General features: G+C 38.1%; 1 protein-coding gene across 1 annotated transcript in view; it reads left to right on the top strand.

The window, feature by feature from the left end:
* The first annotated feature begins 305 nt into the window (after window positions 1-305).
* The window catches only part of SLC5A9 (solute carrier family 5 member 9), a 37,379-nt gene continuing 21,111 nt past the window's right edge, over window positions 306-16,573 (top strand). The window contains exons 1-3 of the mRNA XM_081949206.1: window positions 306-488; window positions 3,820-4,022; window positions 6,795-6,866. Of these exons, the coding sequence (XP_081805332.1) occupies window positions 3,894-4,022; window positions 6,795-6,866 (201 nt within the window). The 5' untranslated portion in view covers window positions 306-488; window positions 3,820-3,893. The remainder of the gene's footprint in view (window positions 489-3,819; window positions 4,023-6,794; window positions 6,867-16,573) is intronic.

The following is a 16,573-nucleotide window of genomic DNA, read 5'->3' as shown; positions in this document are numbered from 1 at the left end:
CATTTGTGGCCCTGGTCCCCCAACTGAGGACACATACTACAAACATCTTGAATCTGCTTTGAATTCTCAGTCAACTACAATTATTTTGCCTGTTTATGTAGAATCACATCTACATTTTCATATTAAAGGTGCTCTCTTACTATTTTGAAATGAAATGCAACCAGACAAAGATGACAGTCTTAGGTGGAGCACATTGACTGAAATGATCAATGGCTAGTTTTTCTGGGTGTGTGGTTTTGACGGAAGTTGGCACTGTATGATAAATAAGCCAAGCCAAAGCAAATGTCATTCAGCCAAGTATCAAGTTGTGAAACCCAGCTGAGAGAAGGAGGGTGTACCAGGAAGGAGCGCACATAATGTTGAATGTAAAGATGGATTCAAAGTCCAGCTTATTGCTTTCTCTCACTTTGACATGAACCAAAAATGATGCAAGACAGGCATAATACTGAGAAGAAAAGAGCCAAGTAAAGGAAGGAAAAGAGTTCAAGGTATTGTGTTCCTCAGGAACAGATGATGATGATGATGATGATGGCGGCGGCGGTGGTGGTGAAGGAAGTGTCAGGATGAAAGGTTGGGTTTTTCAATTGCTTATTAAAGACAGCTTAATACAATAATACAATAGTAGAGTTGGAAGGGACCTTGGGGGTCTTCTAGTCCAACCCCTGCCTAGGCAGGAAACCCTATACCGTTTCAGACAGATGGCTATCCAACATCTTCTTAAAGACTTCCAGTGTTTGGGCATTCACAACTTCTGGAGTTCCACTGCTTAATTGTTCTAACTGTCAGGAAATTTCTCCTCAGTTCTAAGTTGCTTCTCTCCTTGATTAGTTTCCACCCATTGCTTCTTGTTCTACCCTCAGGTACCTTGGAGAACAGTTTGACTCCCTCTTCTTTGTGGCAACCCCTGAGATATTGGAACACTGCTATCATGTCTCCCCTAGTCCTTCTTTCTCTTAGCACTCCTATTCTTCTGTTATGCTTAAGAATGGTTTTTATGTTTCCATCATTGTCATCAAATATGTAGGATCAGTTCCAAAAGTTCCAGGATTATATTATACTTTACTTGATAGCGTTCTTTATAGAAAGATTCAGGGATACACTCAGGTTTCTTTGAGGGTCATTTCTACCTATAAAGACTGTGAAGGTGAGTTTGATGGGTCTCTGGTAATCTTCTGTATCTCTCATGACACTTGTATTTGAAAGGGCAGAACAAGAAGACCACAAAAGAAAGAGTAACACTTCAGACTTTTATGTGGTTTCTGACATTTCTAGAATTAAATTAAATTCAAGAGTGTCTTCAGGATACAATTAAACAACAAACACCGAGATGGCAACTGTGGCAGTGCAATCAAAGCTCCACCTGCTTTTTATGTGTTGTTTTAATCATACTATGGCATCTGCCAACTGGACTTTTTTTTTTTTGACCACACTGTGCAGAATGTTTGTTTGTGATTCAGATACCAAGAGGGTGTGTAGAAAAAACTGTATCTTTCTCCGGAAGCTTTCCAAAGGCAAAAAAAGAAATAGAGGAGAGACGAGAATATACTTTTGTGTCTGACTTCAGAACTTCAAGATAAGTTCTGCAATAAAACATTTTGATGTATTTTATATAGTGAAAGTGATAGTATGGCTAAAAGCGACATTAAGACATTTCATTAAAAATCTGGCAAGGGAGAAAGAGAGAGAGATAGGGGAGGAAGGGAGGGGGAGAGAGATATATATTAAACAGTTGATCAATTTTCTAATATTAAAAAAATGGATAGTTGAATAATGATAGGTATAAGCCAGTTTGATGCTAGGTAGGTTGTCAAGATAAGGACATTTTCAGCTTACTCGCATTTATTTTTGCTCAATTTCTAGATTGTCTCTTCCCTAACTGCCAGTTTTCCCCACAACTGGTAATTTGCTTCTATTATTGTGAAAATTGTGAAAGATTAGATGTAAATAATCCCCAACACATCTCCAATAGCCATTAATTCTGGACACAGGAACACGAGAAAACACGAACGTTTTACTGACCAGAGCAAAGTAATTCTGGCTGTATATTAAACTTTCTGCTTTATACCCACAAGATGGTGCTGTGTTAATGCATACCGCTTTGTGTTGCACCATTGCTAAAAGGTTTCTTGAAATTGTTTTATTAGGATGGGTACATTATAACTTATTCCTCTAATATTTACTCACCACAAATTAAATCTCACTGAGTTCAGTAAGACAATATATCTTTGTGAGTTCAGGAAGGCTGGGACTAATGTAAAGCAAAGTGACCAGGCCCCTCACAAATGTTTGGGGTCACCTAGGAACAGCTGCCAAAATAATTGCAGAAGCCTGTGGGGAGGGGGGAATGGAACTGTTTTAATGATTTGAAGAGAAATGCTTCATTTGCACCACTGCAGGAATATGCACCTATTTGTACCCAGAGCAGTGTTTTGGGGAAGATGTTGGTTCAGCTGCTGTATAAACCCAGAATCAAGCTTAAGGGGGGCCCAGAGATGGACTGAGCACCCTTCCCCTCCAAAGTCTCCTTTCCATTTTGGATCTGACTAGTTGCACATTGCAAGGGATTCGGTGTCTCAGTGGCTAAGACGCTGAGCTTGTCGATCAGAAAGGTTGACAGTTTGGTGGTTCGAATCCCAAGTGCCACGTAACGGACTCCCGTTACTTGTCCCAGCTTCTGCCAACCTAGCAGTTTGAAAGCACGTAAAAATGCAAGTAGAAAAATAGGAACCCCCTTTGGTGGGAAGGTAACAGCGTTCTAAGCGCCTTTGGCATTCAGTCATGCTGGCCACATGAACACAGAGACGTCTTTGGACAGTGCTGGCTCTTCAGCTTTTAAACACAGATCAGCACTGCCCCCAAGAGTCGGGAACGACTAGCACATATGTGCAAAGGGAACCTTTATCTACCTACACATCACCATACTACTATATGTGACCAAACACCCCTTTCAAAGGATCTTGCACAGCTATCATCTTGAATGGCAGACAGAGGATTTTTTTTTTCCAGAATTAGAGAATAATTCATTCATCAGCATTCTATCAATTTTCCTTTCCAGTACAAACTGTGTAATTTTTCTTCCTTGTTTTTAGTGGGCTAATCCTAACTCTGTAAAAATGGATGCTTTGCGGAAACCCAAAATAGAAAAATCACATTTTAATTTCCTTGAATGCAACCGGTTGATTTATTGAATCGTTTCAAATATTGAATGGTGCTTTGAATGGGTCTACTTCAGGGATGGGTTCCGGCAGGCACTACTGCCGGTTCACTTGTGTGCTGATAAATGCTGTGTGCGCATGCACAGTGCAATTAAAATTGTTCTGTGCATGCGCAGAACTGAAAAACAAGATGGCGGCACTGGGGAACCAGTTCGGGGGCATGGCAGGCCAGGGTCGCTGCCAGTTCCAGCGATCCAGGCCACCAAACCACTACTGATTTGGCCAAACCAGTTCAAACCGGTAGAAATCAACCATTGGTTATACTTCCATGGTTGGGCTCCTCGTTATTCCCTATTTAAATAAATTTTAAGTTTTCCAGGATTGTTTAGAAACTTAGGTTGTACAACCGCTAAAACGTATTAGAAATGTCAGCACATTATCACATAAGGCAAGATAAGAGTTATGGGCAATTTTTCAAGTTGTTAAAACAAAGTTACGCAATTAATTCACACATTACAGAAGTACCAGAAACATAATCCAGATCGGTATCATGGGCTCAGTAAAGCTGAAGGCTGTCAAATGGCCAGAACTGGTATCTTTGGATAGATTTCCTAGTTGTTTCATTAACACTTTCACTTTCTCAAATCTGTTAATATTTATTAAGGGAAAGTAATAAAGAAAAACGTGCCAAAGTCCAGTCTGAACTGGAGAGGCAACAGCCAACACTTTCCGACAATCATGAGCCAGACATCGGCCACAGCTGAGCCACTCGATGACAAGCCTGAAGAAAAGAGTTTTGCCTTTGGAGTTCCTGACATCGTTGTTGTCGTCATTTATTTCATCTTTGTCTTAGCTGTAGGGATATGGGTAAGTCCCCTAAATTGCCATTTGGGCAATTAGGGAAGCCCGCTCTGTCTGCCTGTCTGCCTGTCTGTCTGCCTGTCTGCCTGTCTTTGACCTTTAGGTGGCTGATTTATAGTCCCACCTTCAACCTCCTGGCAAACACCTTATTTTGGGGTAATTTTTAAGGGTAATTTTAATTTATATTTGAATTTTAATCTATTGTACAGTGTATAAGCTACCTCCTCTGTCTATTTATGTATATCTACCTATATTTTTGTATTTACATTGTTTTAATATGTCTGTACACCGCCCCGAGTCCTGTTTAGGAAAGGGTGCGGTCTATAAATTAAAGTTGTTTTTATTATTATTATTATTATTATTATTATTATTATTATTATTATTATTATTATTATTATTATTATTATTATTATTATTATTATTATTATTGGTGGACAATATAATGCCCCTGCAGAAAGTCACAGGCTTCTTGTTTCTGGTTTTGTTTTCTTTTGTGTTTGCTGATAGCTGCATTAAGGTTGATGCTTCCTAACCCAAATCCTAGCTTGGAAATAAATCATCTTCTTTGCAAAAAGGGAGACTTCTTAGCTTGGAAATAAATCATTTTTCTTTGCAAAAGGGAGACTTCTTATTTATGTTATTTATCGCACAGACAACTGTTTAGTTTCGCAGGTGAATGTATGCACCTTCCACCTGATACCACAGATACGAAAGATAGCGGAATGTTCTCCACAGCATTCTTTATTTTCACTGTTGCTCTACAACATTGCTTATAGAAGCAATTGCGGTAGTAACAGTATGTTTCAGAAGAGTTGCTGACCAGTAGAAGTTGCCTTACACCAAATCAGCCCATTAATTCATTTAGCCTATTGCTGACAATGACTAACAATAGTTCCCAAAGCTTTTGAGGCAGGGGTTATCAACCCTTATCTGGAAATGCTGGGCAATTGAACCTGAGGGCTTCTGCAGGCAGAGGAGATATTCTGTCATTCAAAGACTGTCCTTAGGCCTTTTCTGAATCCATCACTCCAACTTTCTGCTTTCAGAGAGTATCGGCAGCCATGTCTGTCTCTTTCATACCCAACATCTGATAAATCCAAACCTCCTCTCTGTAATTTTGCATTTAATATACAAACCTCAAAGTGTTTGGATCTATCACAATCCATCTATGCCAGGGGTGTCCAAACTTGGGAACTTTAAGACTTGTGGACTTCAACTCCCAGAATTCCCCAGCCAGCCATGCTGATCTACGCTAACTAAGTGATGGATGTATTTATTCCTTACATGACGAATGTATTGTGTGCCAGTCTTGAAGACAGAATCGCCCTCAAGTTCACTCTTTTCTGGCATAAAACCTTGAATGCCAGTGTCCCAAATAGGGAATAGGTATTGAAGCATGCCTGCTATGTGTTGCATACAGTTGAGGCGATATGAAAGTCTCATAAATAAATCAATAGATCAAAGGTTTAAGGAAAAAGGTGGAGCAGGTAAAACAAACATGTGAATTCTGTTCCATATATTTCTCTGCACTTCTTCCTTGTAGAGAATTTCATCCAGGAATATTTTCCTATCTTTCTTTCTCCTTGTGCTGTCTATACCCCTTTGAAAAGCTTCTTTGGGGAAGGAAGGAGAAGCCTCCAAGCTGCGTATGATACTGTCCCACATTCCATTTTTTTCAATCTCCAGAACCCTTTTGTCTTTAGTATCAAAATGCACTTAACAGGGGTTTTAAAAAGTAAAAATTCCAACTCCAAGGAGGATAAAGACAAAATCTCAATTGTGACACATCTGGAGCATTACCTTAGCCAGGGGAGTCAACAGTGAGATCAAAAGAGCTATGCAGTTGTGGTTGCACATAAAAAAGCCGTGGAGTTTTTATCCCATACTTTCATACACCATCTTGATATTTTTGATTCACCTCCATCCACTGGTGCATGAAACCTGGCTCACCTATGTTTAAATGTAGCCCCAGTGCCAACCACATTGGTCTAGGCCCACAACCTAGACACTTTTAAAGGTCTGAAAGGAGAAGGGATGGAATAAATCTCTTATTCCGTTAAATACTTCTTCCTTTCTTAGAAGTAATTTTATTAGAAGATGATTTTACATAGGTTTAAAAAATCCAGAAACATAAAGAAAAAGTTGGAAAAAGAAGGTTAAAAGAATACAAAAAGGGGGTAAGAAAATAAAAGGCAAAATAAAAATATCTAAAGAAATGAGTTCCAATCTTCTTTGAAGGAGTTATAAGCATGATTATCATATTCACCCACCCAAATTATATATTATAGTTCCCTTCTGTTATGGTATGTGGGAATGACCTTGGAAAACCAGGCAAAGAGATGCTGTCTAGGGAACAATCAGATAAGAGGAAGCAGAGCCCACAGCTGCATAGTGGGCAAAGCAAGAGACTCAGGATGGACCCTCAGGCTTAAAAAGTGACCATGGGTGAATTATCTTTTCAGATTTGCAAGATCCTGTTAATGTAGCTTTACAATAAAGTGAAATTAGCTTACCTGGCCATGTTTCCTGTCTAATCTACCTGGTAAAGCTGTCACCTTCTTTTCTTAATGAAACATTTTAAATAAATAAGTTCTAAAATCATCAGTTCATTTTTTAGTCATTTTTAGGAAAAAGTCCACACAAAGGAGTTCAAGTCATTTATAAAAGTAATTGTAGTTCCCTCCTTCTTCGGTGAATGTCATATCATTCAATTTTCTTAAAATCCAAGCCAGCGTTTTTCTTATTTCAGTATTTCTTTTCCTTTTTTTTTTTTTTTAGTCTTCTCTTCGGGCCAGTCGAGGAACAGTTGGAGGCTATTTTTTGGCTGGAAGATCCATGACATGGTGGCCTGTGAGTACAAATACTTTATTAGTTCTACATATGCTTGAAAATATCAAAACTGTGATTCTAGATAGATGCCCACCATGTGGCAGCTGAGAGACACAGAAAACTAATGCTGTACTGACCTCATGGTTATCTGGATTTTTGCAACCTGGATTCTATTCCCTTCCCTTCCATTCCCTTCCCTTCCCTTCCATTCTAATTTATATGCCACCTATCTCCTCAGTAAAGTGACTCTTTGGCAGCTCTAACATTAAGTGCAAGAGATGGAGAAACAATAAAAGGCAGTCTTCCTACATATAACTATCAATATACTTCTAGTTTCTATACATCTAAATGGTAACAAAATAGAACTAAACCAAAACAGAACAACTTCCTGCATCAAACTGAATCAGATGCATAGACTACCTTTTTTTTTTTTTCAAAATTCAGATTCTGTCTTTAGAATAAACTAGATAACCCTGTGATCTCTTAGGTCATCCTTGGAGAGGAATGTAGTGTAACTTGATGTAACCAGATTTTTAAAAAACATTAAATTTTAGTCTGATCATATCCACACACCCCAATACTGTATGGTTCCATGATCATCTAAGAAGAGTATATATCTAAAATGGAAAAAATAATTGTAGTAGCAAGCAAAATTTAATGTCAATATTCACTTATGTAAACAGGTGAACAGAATGACCCACAGGTAGGCAAAACAGCAGTGGAGCAGGAGCAACTTTTGACTTCCAGCTGACTTCTGCATTGCTTGTGGGAAGTTGACAGAGAGCATTGGCAATCATGATCATGTGACCATGGGGTCATTGCAATACACCTTGAAAGGAAAATGGTGTCCCTGGCAGCCCTGAAAACACTATGCAAACAATCAAGTGTCTTCTCCATTGTGTGCCTACTTACTCTCTTGTTATCCTTTCTTTTCCAATGAATGCAAATATGAATGTCAATTGCCTTCTTGCTAATTATCCCGGAGCTGAGGTGAACATTTCAAAGAACGGGAGAATGAAGGAAAGCAAAGTACAATCACAGTAATTTCCCTCTTGATCATAGAATAACAGAATTGGAAGAACCTTGGAGGTCTCCTAGTCCAACCTCCTGCTTCGGCAGGAAACCCTACACCACTTCAGACAAATGGTTATCCAATATCTTCTTAGTGTTAGTCACAACTTCTGGCAGCAAGTTGTTCCACTGATTAATTGTTCCAACTGTCAGGAAATTTCTCCTTAGTTCTAAGTTACTTCTCTCCTTGATTAGTTTCCACCCATTGCTTCTTGTCCGACTCCCTCTTCTTTTAAAAAAAAAAATTTATTGGTTTTTATACATATATGGGGAAAAGGTAAGGGGATATACAAAACATTTTGGCAGCTCCCACACTAGTGATAGAAATCCATCTAAAACTCACAATTTTTACAATCTTAAAAACAAAATATAAAAGACAAGCAGAAAACCAAGTCTTATTCTATATTGTCAATCATGTGTTCATTCGTTTTCCTTTGTCACTTTCTAGAGTGTCACCAATTGCTGTTATTTCAAATACTTTTATTTTTGTGATCTGAGCCTTTTCAATATTGCTCCTTCCTCCCTATCCCCAGAGGAAGCTCAGCCCCCCCTCCTTTTTGTCTTGCACCTTACTGTCCCTTCCACTATCTTTGCTGTGTTCGTCCTCTGGGAGGGGAAAATGTGTTTTTTATGAAGGCTTCCGCCTCCTGCACTGTATTAATTCTAATCCTGTTTCCCTCCCAGAAGATCAACATTCCCTCTGGCAACAACCATCTAAACCAAATTCCTTTATTGTATAGTTTCTTTGATAAGGAGGAATACTTCCTCCTCTCTCTTATCTTTTTTGGAATCTGCTTAAGGATGGTGATTTCTTCATCTTTATATTTCAATGGTCTCTCCCCTTGGGTCCCAAGCACCTCATCCCTTGTGGGCCTCCTGAGAAATTTAACATGTACCTCCCTTGGAACATTATGACTTCTAGCATACGCTGAATTTATCCTATAAACTAGGTCCATATCCCACCACAGCTGTTTTTTATCTCTTAATATAATCTGCTAAAATTGTACTCATGATATCCTTAAGGTCTTCGTTTTCTGTCTCTGGTAGGTTCTGGAATCTAAGAAAAAAGGACGTTCTTTCAAATTCTATTTTTGCCAAAAAGTTTTCCAAGTCTACATTTCCCTTCCGGATTGTTTTAATTTCTTCCCCCAGCCCAGCCGCTCCCTCCTCCAACACCACAATTCTCTGTTTATTTTCTGCAATATGATGTTTAACATCTCTGAGTTCCTCTTTAAGATCTGACATTTCTTTTTTCAGTTCATTTTGACCCCTCATAAGTTCTTGAAACATTTGAGAAACAGATAGTTCTTTTGGTCCCTCTCCAGTCCCCTCTTGCTGTAACACTGAGGTAATTTTCGTTTGTTGCATACTAGGACTGGAGGCTTGACTCGCTCTTCTTTGTGGCAGCCTCTGAGATATTGGAATCTGGAAACTGCTATCATGTCTCCACTACTCCTTCTTTTCATTAAACCAGGCATATCCAGTTCCTGCAACCATTCTTCATATGTTTTAGCCTCCAGTCTCCTAATCATATTTGTTGCTCTTCTCTGCACTCTTTGTAGAGTCTCAACATCTTTTTGACTGCTTCAAGGCCAGCAATAATACACAGAGACAACTCAAGGCTGCTGTCATAATGGCTGACTATCCAACCTTGGGTAGTACTATCTTGCTGCTAACTACTTCCCCTTTAAGACTAGAGACTATAGTGGAACTCTATAGAGACCCCCCAAAAAATAATTCACCCCAATAAATATTACATCATTTGTCAGCCACCTGATCCTCCAGACATTAACTGACCCTCTTTTGATCCCACCTGACATTTATTGACCCCTTGGATGATTCCATTGACCCTTGGGTATCAATATTGACCACTAAGGGGAACCCTTTTTTTTTTCTTTAATCCCTTAATTTTGGGTGGAGCAATGGGAACTGAACGGAGCTGAGCATTTGCTGGCTGGATGCCTGAGTGGAGTTTGTAGCAGATATTTTCTCTTTGCGCCCTGATAGAGAGACATCTGCCTAGGATTGAATTCTCAACCTTCCAAGTGGGAGGCAAACATCTAACCTGTAGGCCACTGCACTGCTCGGTGGGGAACCCTATGTTACACTAGCTGCTTTGGGAAAACTCTATGTTACACTAATTCAAAAAAAGAAGTAAAAAAGAGAGTAGACTTAGATATTAGCAGCTATAGTAAATATGCAATAAGGGACATTCAACTCTGCAAATCATAGCCTTGTTGCAGTCTGGAATGTCCACTGGTGTTTATATGGGCTGCCTAAAGTGCAAGACATTTAAGGCTTCAATCACACAGTTGTTGTTACCATCTTGACCTTTTATAGCACTCTATAGATACTTCTGGTGGCCAAATAATTAGTATGGTAAGCACTAGGAGGAGGAGGGGGGAATCAACTATATTGCCACTCAGGTAGCCTATTTAAAATGCAATGAGACCAAGGAAAGCAATAAAAAACTTTATCTCAAGCAGCATTATATTTCTGGCAGCCAACTGAGGATTTAAATAGCTAAACTTCATATTTGTACACAGACGAATGTACAATGCCACCTAGAATTTATAAAATACTATTGGCTCTTAAAATATGATCACCATGGCTTTGAAAAGAGAATGGGGATAAGGGGAAACCTAGCATAGTCACAAGGGAATAATAGAGATTTTCAAGATTTTTCTTTTAAAATAAAAATAAAAATCCCTCAGGTTCAGAAGAGCTATTATTCTCTTAGCTGAAACTATGGCAAAAATAGGTCCCCCCCCCCCCTTACTGTCTAATAACTTCTTCATTTATTGAGCAACTTTGTAAAGATTGTAGCTTTCTGTGCTAAACCACTTGGATTTAAATCTCCAAAATGATTCACTGGAAAGGCATAAACCTTTTGAAGGACGCATTTTCTTTGGAGCAAAAAGGTAATATAACAGTAATTTAAAGGCCCAGAGAAATAAATGTCAGTGGGATGAATATCTTTTCCACCCTCCCTCAAAAATACAATGCTGTAGATCTTTTGAGAGTTTAACTGCAAGCTGAATGTGGCCTTGAACTTCAACTTTGGGTTATATGAACTGTAAATTCTATAGACAATGTTTCCCTCCTACCTTTAATAGACACACAAATACACACATATATAAAGGTTTGATGTGCTTTGTGCCCCAGTAATATTTAACCTATTGTTCACCTACAGTAATATTGTAGGAAATTTAAAAAGCTTACAGGAAGCCAGTTGCACCCAACAACTTCCTTACTAGGTTAAATTACTTGAGAGAAAAGGCAAATTTCATGAGAATTGAGTCCCAGAAGAGATACGTTGATTTGTTTTTATGAAGACTCCATATTGATTTTTGACCCACTCCCAACTAATTGAGTTCTGCCCTTAAGAAGACAAAATGTTGCTTTGTGTTTTTAATTCTTAAAAAGAAAAGAAAAACCCAACTATTCATTATGATGAGATGCTATACCTCTAAGGAGCAAATTTAGTCATCTAATCTCACAGCCATATTTCTTTTTGTTTGAACAAAGAACTGGACAGATGACCCTTACAAGATTCATTGTAAGCATCAGTCCAAAATATCTGAACTTTCATTTTTAAATAACCTCAATCCTACCAAGCAACTTCAAGTAGCTTTCAATTCCTATGTATGCTTGCAATCCTAAGGACACACACATCCCATGCAAGCATGCATAAATACATGTAACAAAAAATAGCATTTAGAAGATTACATTTTCTTCTTTCAAAGTGAAATCTCTTATGGTCTCTCTGTGATTTCTCACCCACCCACCTCTTTTCTTTTCTGAGACTCATATTTCTTCCTTTGCACTTTGGAGCCCTAAGCAAAGGCTAATATAATTTGACCTGTTTCTCACCTTTGGGATAGTTAAAATATTAATACTGGAAATATTGTATTTCTGCTCTCTACTATCACCACCACCAGATGAAAGTGGACAACCAACATCAATTATTCCCATAACACATGGCCTAAATAGGGCAATACTGGCTGGAGAAGATGCTCATGAAGGTAGTTGGGAACCCATATAGGAGTTCATAGGCTAAAATTACCACTTTGATCTGCTTCCAGAAACCCTTTATTAGACAATGTGGGCCATGTAGGACTGACATTTCATAGCTAAGGTGCATCTCATCATTTTTCATCAACTGAATTTTATGAGTAGACTCCTAAGACAGTCTCAGGTAGAGTGCACTGCAGTAGTTTTGTCAGGTAGTGATATGGGGATGAGAAACCTTGACTATAGATGTATAAATCATACATGCATGGACAGTGGTTGGCTTGTCAGACAGACAAGAATGGGTCTGATCTGAAAAAAAGAAAGAAGAATCAAATCCCCTTTGAGATGAGCTTCATGGATATGACCGTACATTTTTCTCATGTGACAAAATCAGTTTGCAACTGCCTTGTTGGGCAGGGGTGGGCAAGGGGCCACATGAGAAACTGGAAATGTTGTGTAGGGTTGAATCAATACACAGAACTGAATTCTGCTCAGTATTAATTTTATCGCTTTATTAAAAAAAAACCCACTAAATTATATTATTTTGATTACAATGAATTAGGCATGCATACATGCACATGTGTACATTTTAAAATAGCAGTTGCATTGCATGCATTGGCTTACACTTCTTTAAAATAAAAATAAAATAAAAGCAACGCAGGTGTATTGCATGCATTAGCATACACTTCTTTACATTTGATTTCTAATTTTCGATTGACCTCACACAGGCTGCACAAGAGAACCAATGGACCAGGTGTTGCCTGAGGACTGTAAAATACCCCAAATCTGTTCTTGGGGAATTTTTTTTTTAAAAAAATATCCACCTAGTGTACAGAGCTGGTATAACTAGAAAATCTCTCATCAAAGTTTTAACCAGGCCTTATCCTGGTTAATCCAGACAGGGCAGAGAAATGCTATTACTACTTGCAGGCTTCATAAGAAAAGCAACTTGCAAGTAGGAGATAACAGAACAAATTAGAAACTGGATCAGTCTTTTCCTTCAATATTTTTTAAAAGAACCTGGCAGGGAAGTTGTAACCTTTGACATTGCAAATTATTTATAATTAGTAGCCTCACTTTAAGTGACACAGTTTATCACATCGGCACATGATTATCTCATCCTATTTCTATTTAATTAAACTATGCTTCTGTCAAAAACTGGGATCTCCTATCTGCTGTCTTAAACATTTATCTGTATTGATTATTGCTACGGAAACGTACACATACTAGTTAAAGTAAATACCAAGGTGTTTCCTGGTTCTTATCACCTACAATATATATTCTGTATATTTTAACTACAGCTACTATTAAGATACATCCTTTTGTACTGCTATTTAAATTATGTACTCTATTACTTGTCAAGGAAGCTTTATCTTTCACAGAAGCATCAACTGAAGTTTCAACCACCCTGATTAAATATTTGTCCAAAGATCTGTTTTCATGGAACAGTTACTGTAGCACTTTCAGATCCACAAATATTTTGGCTTGAGAAGTTCTTATGGGACCACCCAGAAGTTTATGGAGCAGCTAGCTATCATGATAGGGTCCCTTGGATCTTTGGTGAATGGGGCCAATGTTATATACAGAAATGGAGGCAGGAAAGCAAAGGAACGCATCTTGCAAAAGCTGAGAGCAAGTTTTTATCCCCCTCTGTGAGGTTTGGTCTGGCCTGGGTTTTCGGTAATACTGAAACCCTGGGTTCAAGATTTGACAAATTCTCAAATGGCCTCAGCAAGACCAAATCTTCCTGTTCAGATCTTCAGTGACTTCAAAAGTATATTCCCTAGTTTGCTTGCTAATCATGTGGCTTGCCCATTCACTGTTTGTAAAATGATAGATTTTCTGTTTCAGTTTCCAAATAATCACGTGGCATGTTTTTTCTCAATAGATTTGTGCCATATTTGTCCCAGTATTAGTTAATGATGCTATATTATTTTTAAATGTTTGATAGCACCAGACTTTATATATTCTATATTTAAGGAGCCCAACCAGTTTTAAAGTACAGTATGTATAGACAGCAGGAGATCCAGAAATACAGCTCGGTAGACATGACCATGTGATTGAAGATCTATCCCTTTTAAAAGGGTGCCACAAACAAATAAAAGGGATAGGGCTTCTATTATACAGTCAAACCTACTATATGGACATTTTTAGTTTCCATCCCTTCCTCCAAATCCCCCCCCCCCATTGATAATTGAATGATAAATCTGATGAATGGAATGACATATTGATGTAAATCTTGAAAGTCACCTCTGTTTGGCCAGAGGTGCTTCAGGAAGCATTTGAAAGGCTCTGATCAATTTTCAAATGCCATGATAGCTGCTTGAACTGGCATTACAGATTTCCATACTGATGTCAGCTGTCTAGGCTAATAGTCCCCAAAGTGGGGTGTACAATTATTTATTTGATTGATTGATATGTATATGCATAGTCCAGGAATGCAGGAAGAAAATGTTAGAATGTTCTATTTCCATTTAATGTTTATACTTAAAAAGCAGGAAATTAAGCATTAATAGTGAACTGAATATATATTTGGGGGATATTTTAAAGCATTTACAATATTAATGCTTTATAGTACATGCAGTATGCCAATATATATGCAGCAGTACATGCATATAATATATCAATAAATAAGAAAACATCCATTTGGAATTCATGCTCTTTTTTCTTCTTTCAGATGGCATTGATAAAATCAGAAGGTTTGGAGACTTGTGGTTCAGACTATATATAATCTGTAGGGTTATATATAAGAATGTCCAAGAATTGCTTTGTAGGTTCTGTTGGGAATAGATTGAATAAATCAAGCCCAACAGATCAATAGCAGTACTAAATGCTATGCACAAGCCAAGTTCAGCGGGTATTTGTCTTTGCCTTTAAAATCCTTATAGGCAGCAGGCAGAGATTCCACCAGCATTTTAAAACATAATGAAATGAAGAGGTGGCTCTTGTGCTGGAACAAACCAGGAAGTGGCATAATTAAAGCAGGAATGTCTTGCCACTACCAAAATGTTTGGGGCATTTTAGCAGTTAAAGAAAGGAATAAAGAAAATCCATCACCAAACCAGTTTGTGTATTTTTTAAAAAACAACAACATGATATTTACATAAACTATACAAATTTGATAATTTGCCCATAGATCCTATGCAGTGATGGGATTCAAATTTTTTTACTACCAATTCTGTGGGTGTGGCTTGGTGAGCGTGGCGTGGTGGGCGTGGCATGGTGTGGCGGGAAAGGATACTGTAAAATCTCCATTTCCTCCCAATCAGTTGGGACTTGGGAAGCTGAGAATAGATGGGGTCAGGGGTGGTATTTACCAGTTCTCCGAACTACTCAAAATTTCCGCTACCGGTTCTCCAGAACTGGTTAGAACCTGCTGAATACCACCTCTGATCCTATAGGGAAAAAAGATAATAGACCAAAAGCATGCTTCAAAACATAACTGGAAAGGGGAGCAATAAAACAGAACACATGCCAGCTGGACCCAATTTCGTTGTATACATGATGTACAATGAAGATAAAGGCTATACTATGATCCTCTGAAATACATTGGACTGAGACCATGATTGTTAGTGACCTTCCATGATCAAGGATATACTTGACCATGGGTCTTCCAGGTCCTCTTCCAACCACTGCCCTCTTTTGCTTCTATCTAAGTCTTCCTTGTAAAAAGCACAGTAAAAGATAATGCCTTCTTTGAATTAAACTTGGTTCATGGTAACCATCTCGACCAATCCATGAACAACAAGGAGGGACATTTTATCACGCTTGGTGGATTTATAAAAAAGCTAAAAATAATTTGGACTCAGCTATAGACACTAACTCTGAAGATTTTAAAGATTAACATATAATTGAAACCAAAGGTGTTTCTTTTGGAGATTGATTGATAGTTGGGCGGAAAGGTTATGGAGCTTTTTATTATATATACATGATCATTAGAGAGAGATTATTATACGCTCAAAGATGGAAAGGCTTGATATGACCCAGTATGGAGGAATGGTCGATGAAGTTTTTTTTTTTTAATTGAGTTTGTCAAACATATTCAAGATAACAGGTATAAGTATAAACATGGACATGAACAAAGGAAATGAGTACAAATACATGGGGACAGTAGGACAGGAACAGTAGGCACGCTGGTACACTTATGCATACCCCCTTTACAGACCTCTTAGGAATGGGGTGAGCTCCATAGTAGGCAGTTTAAGGTTGAAGCTGTGAGGGTTTGAGGCTGTAACAATGGAGTCAGGTAGAGCATTCCAGGTACTCTGTTGCTGAAGTCGTATTTTCTGCAATCAAGTTGGGAGCGATTTACCTTGCGTTTGTATCTATTGTTTGCCCAAGTATTATTGAGGTTGAAGCTGAAGTAGTCGTTGACAGGTAGGAAGTTGTAGCAGACAATTTTGTATACTATGCTTAGGTCAAACCATAGGCCTGTAGTTGATAGAACTTGCTAAGATGACCAAACTGACATCTTTAATCAGAGAAAAGACATTAATGCAAACTGAAAACTTTTTATAGACTTTTTGCATCAAACAGAAAATAATGAATTTATGATATCTAGTTTCGATGATTAGAAAAAATTTAGATCATAGAAAAATGAGTCATGCTGTAATTATAGAATAAGAGGTTAATTTATCCTAACA

Source organism: Natrix helvetica, assembly GCF_964273705.1.
Source record: "Natrix helvetica genome assembly, chromosome: 3".
Lineage (NCBI taxonomy): Eukaryota > Metazoa > Chordata > Lepidosauria > Squamata > Natricidae > Natrix > Natrix helvetica.
This window is presented reverse-complemented; position numbering and strand designations above follow the sequence as displayed.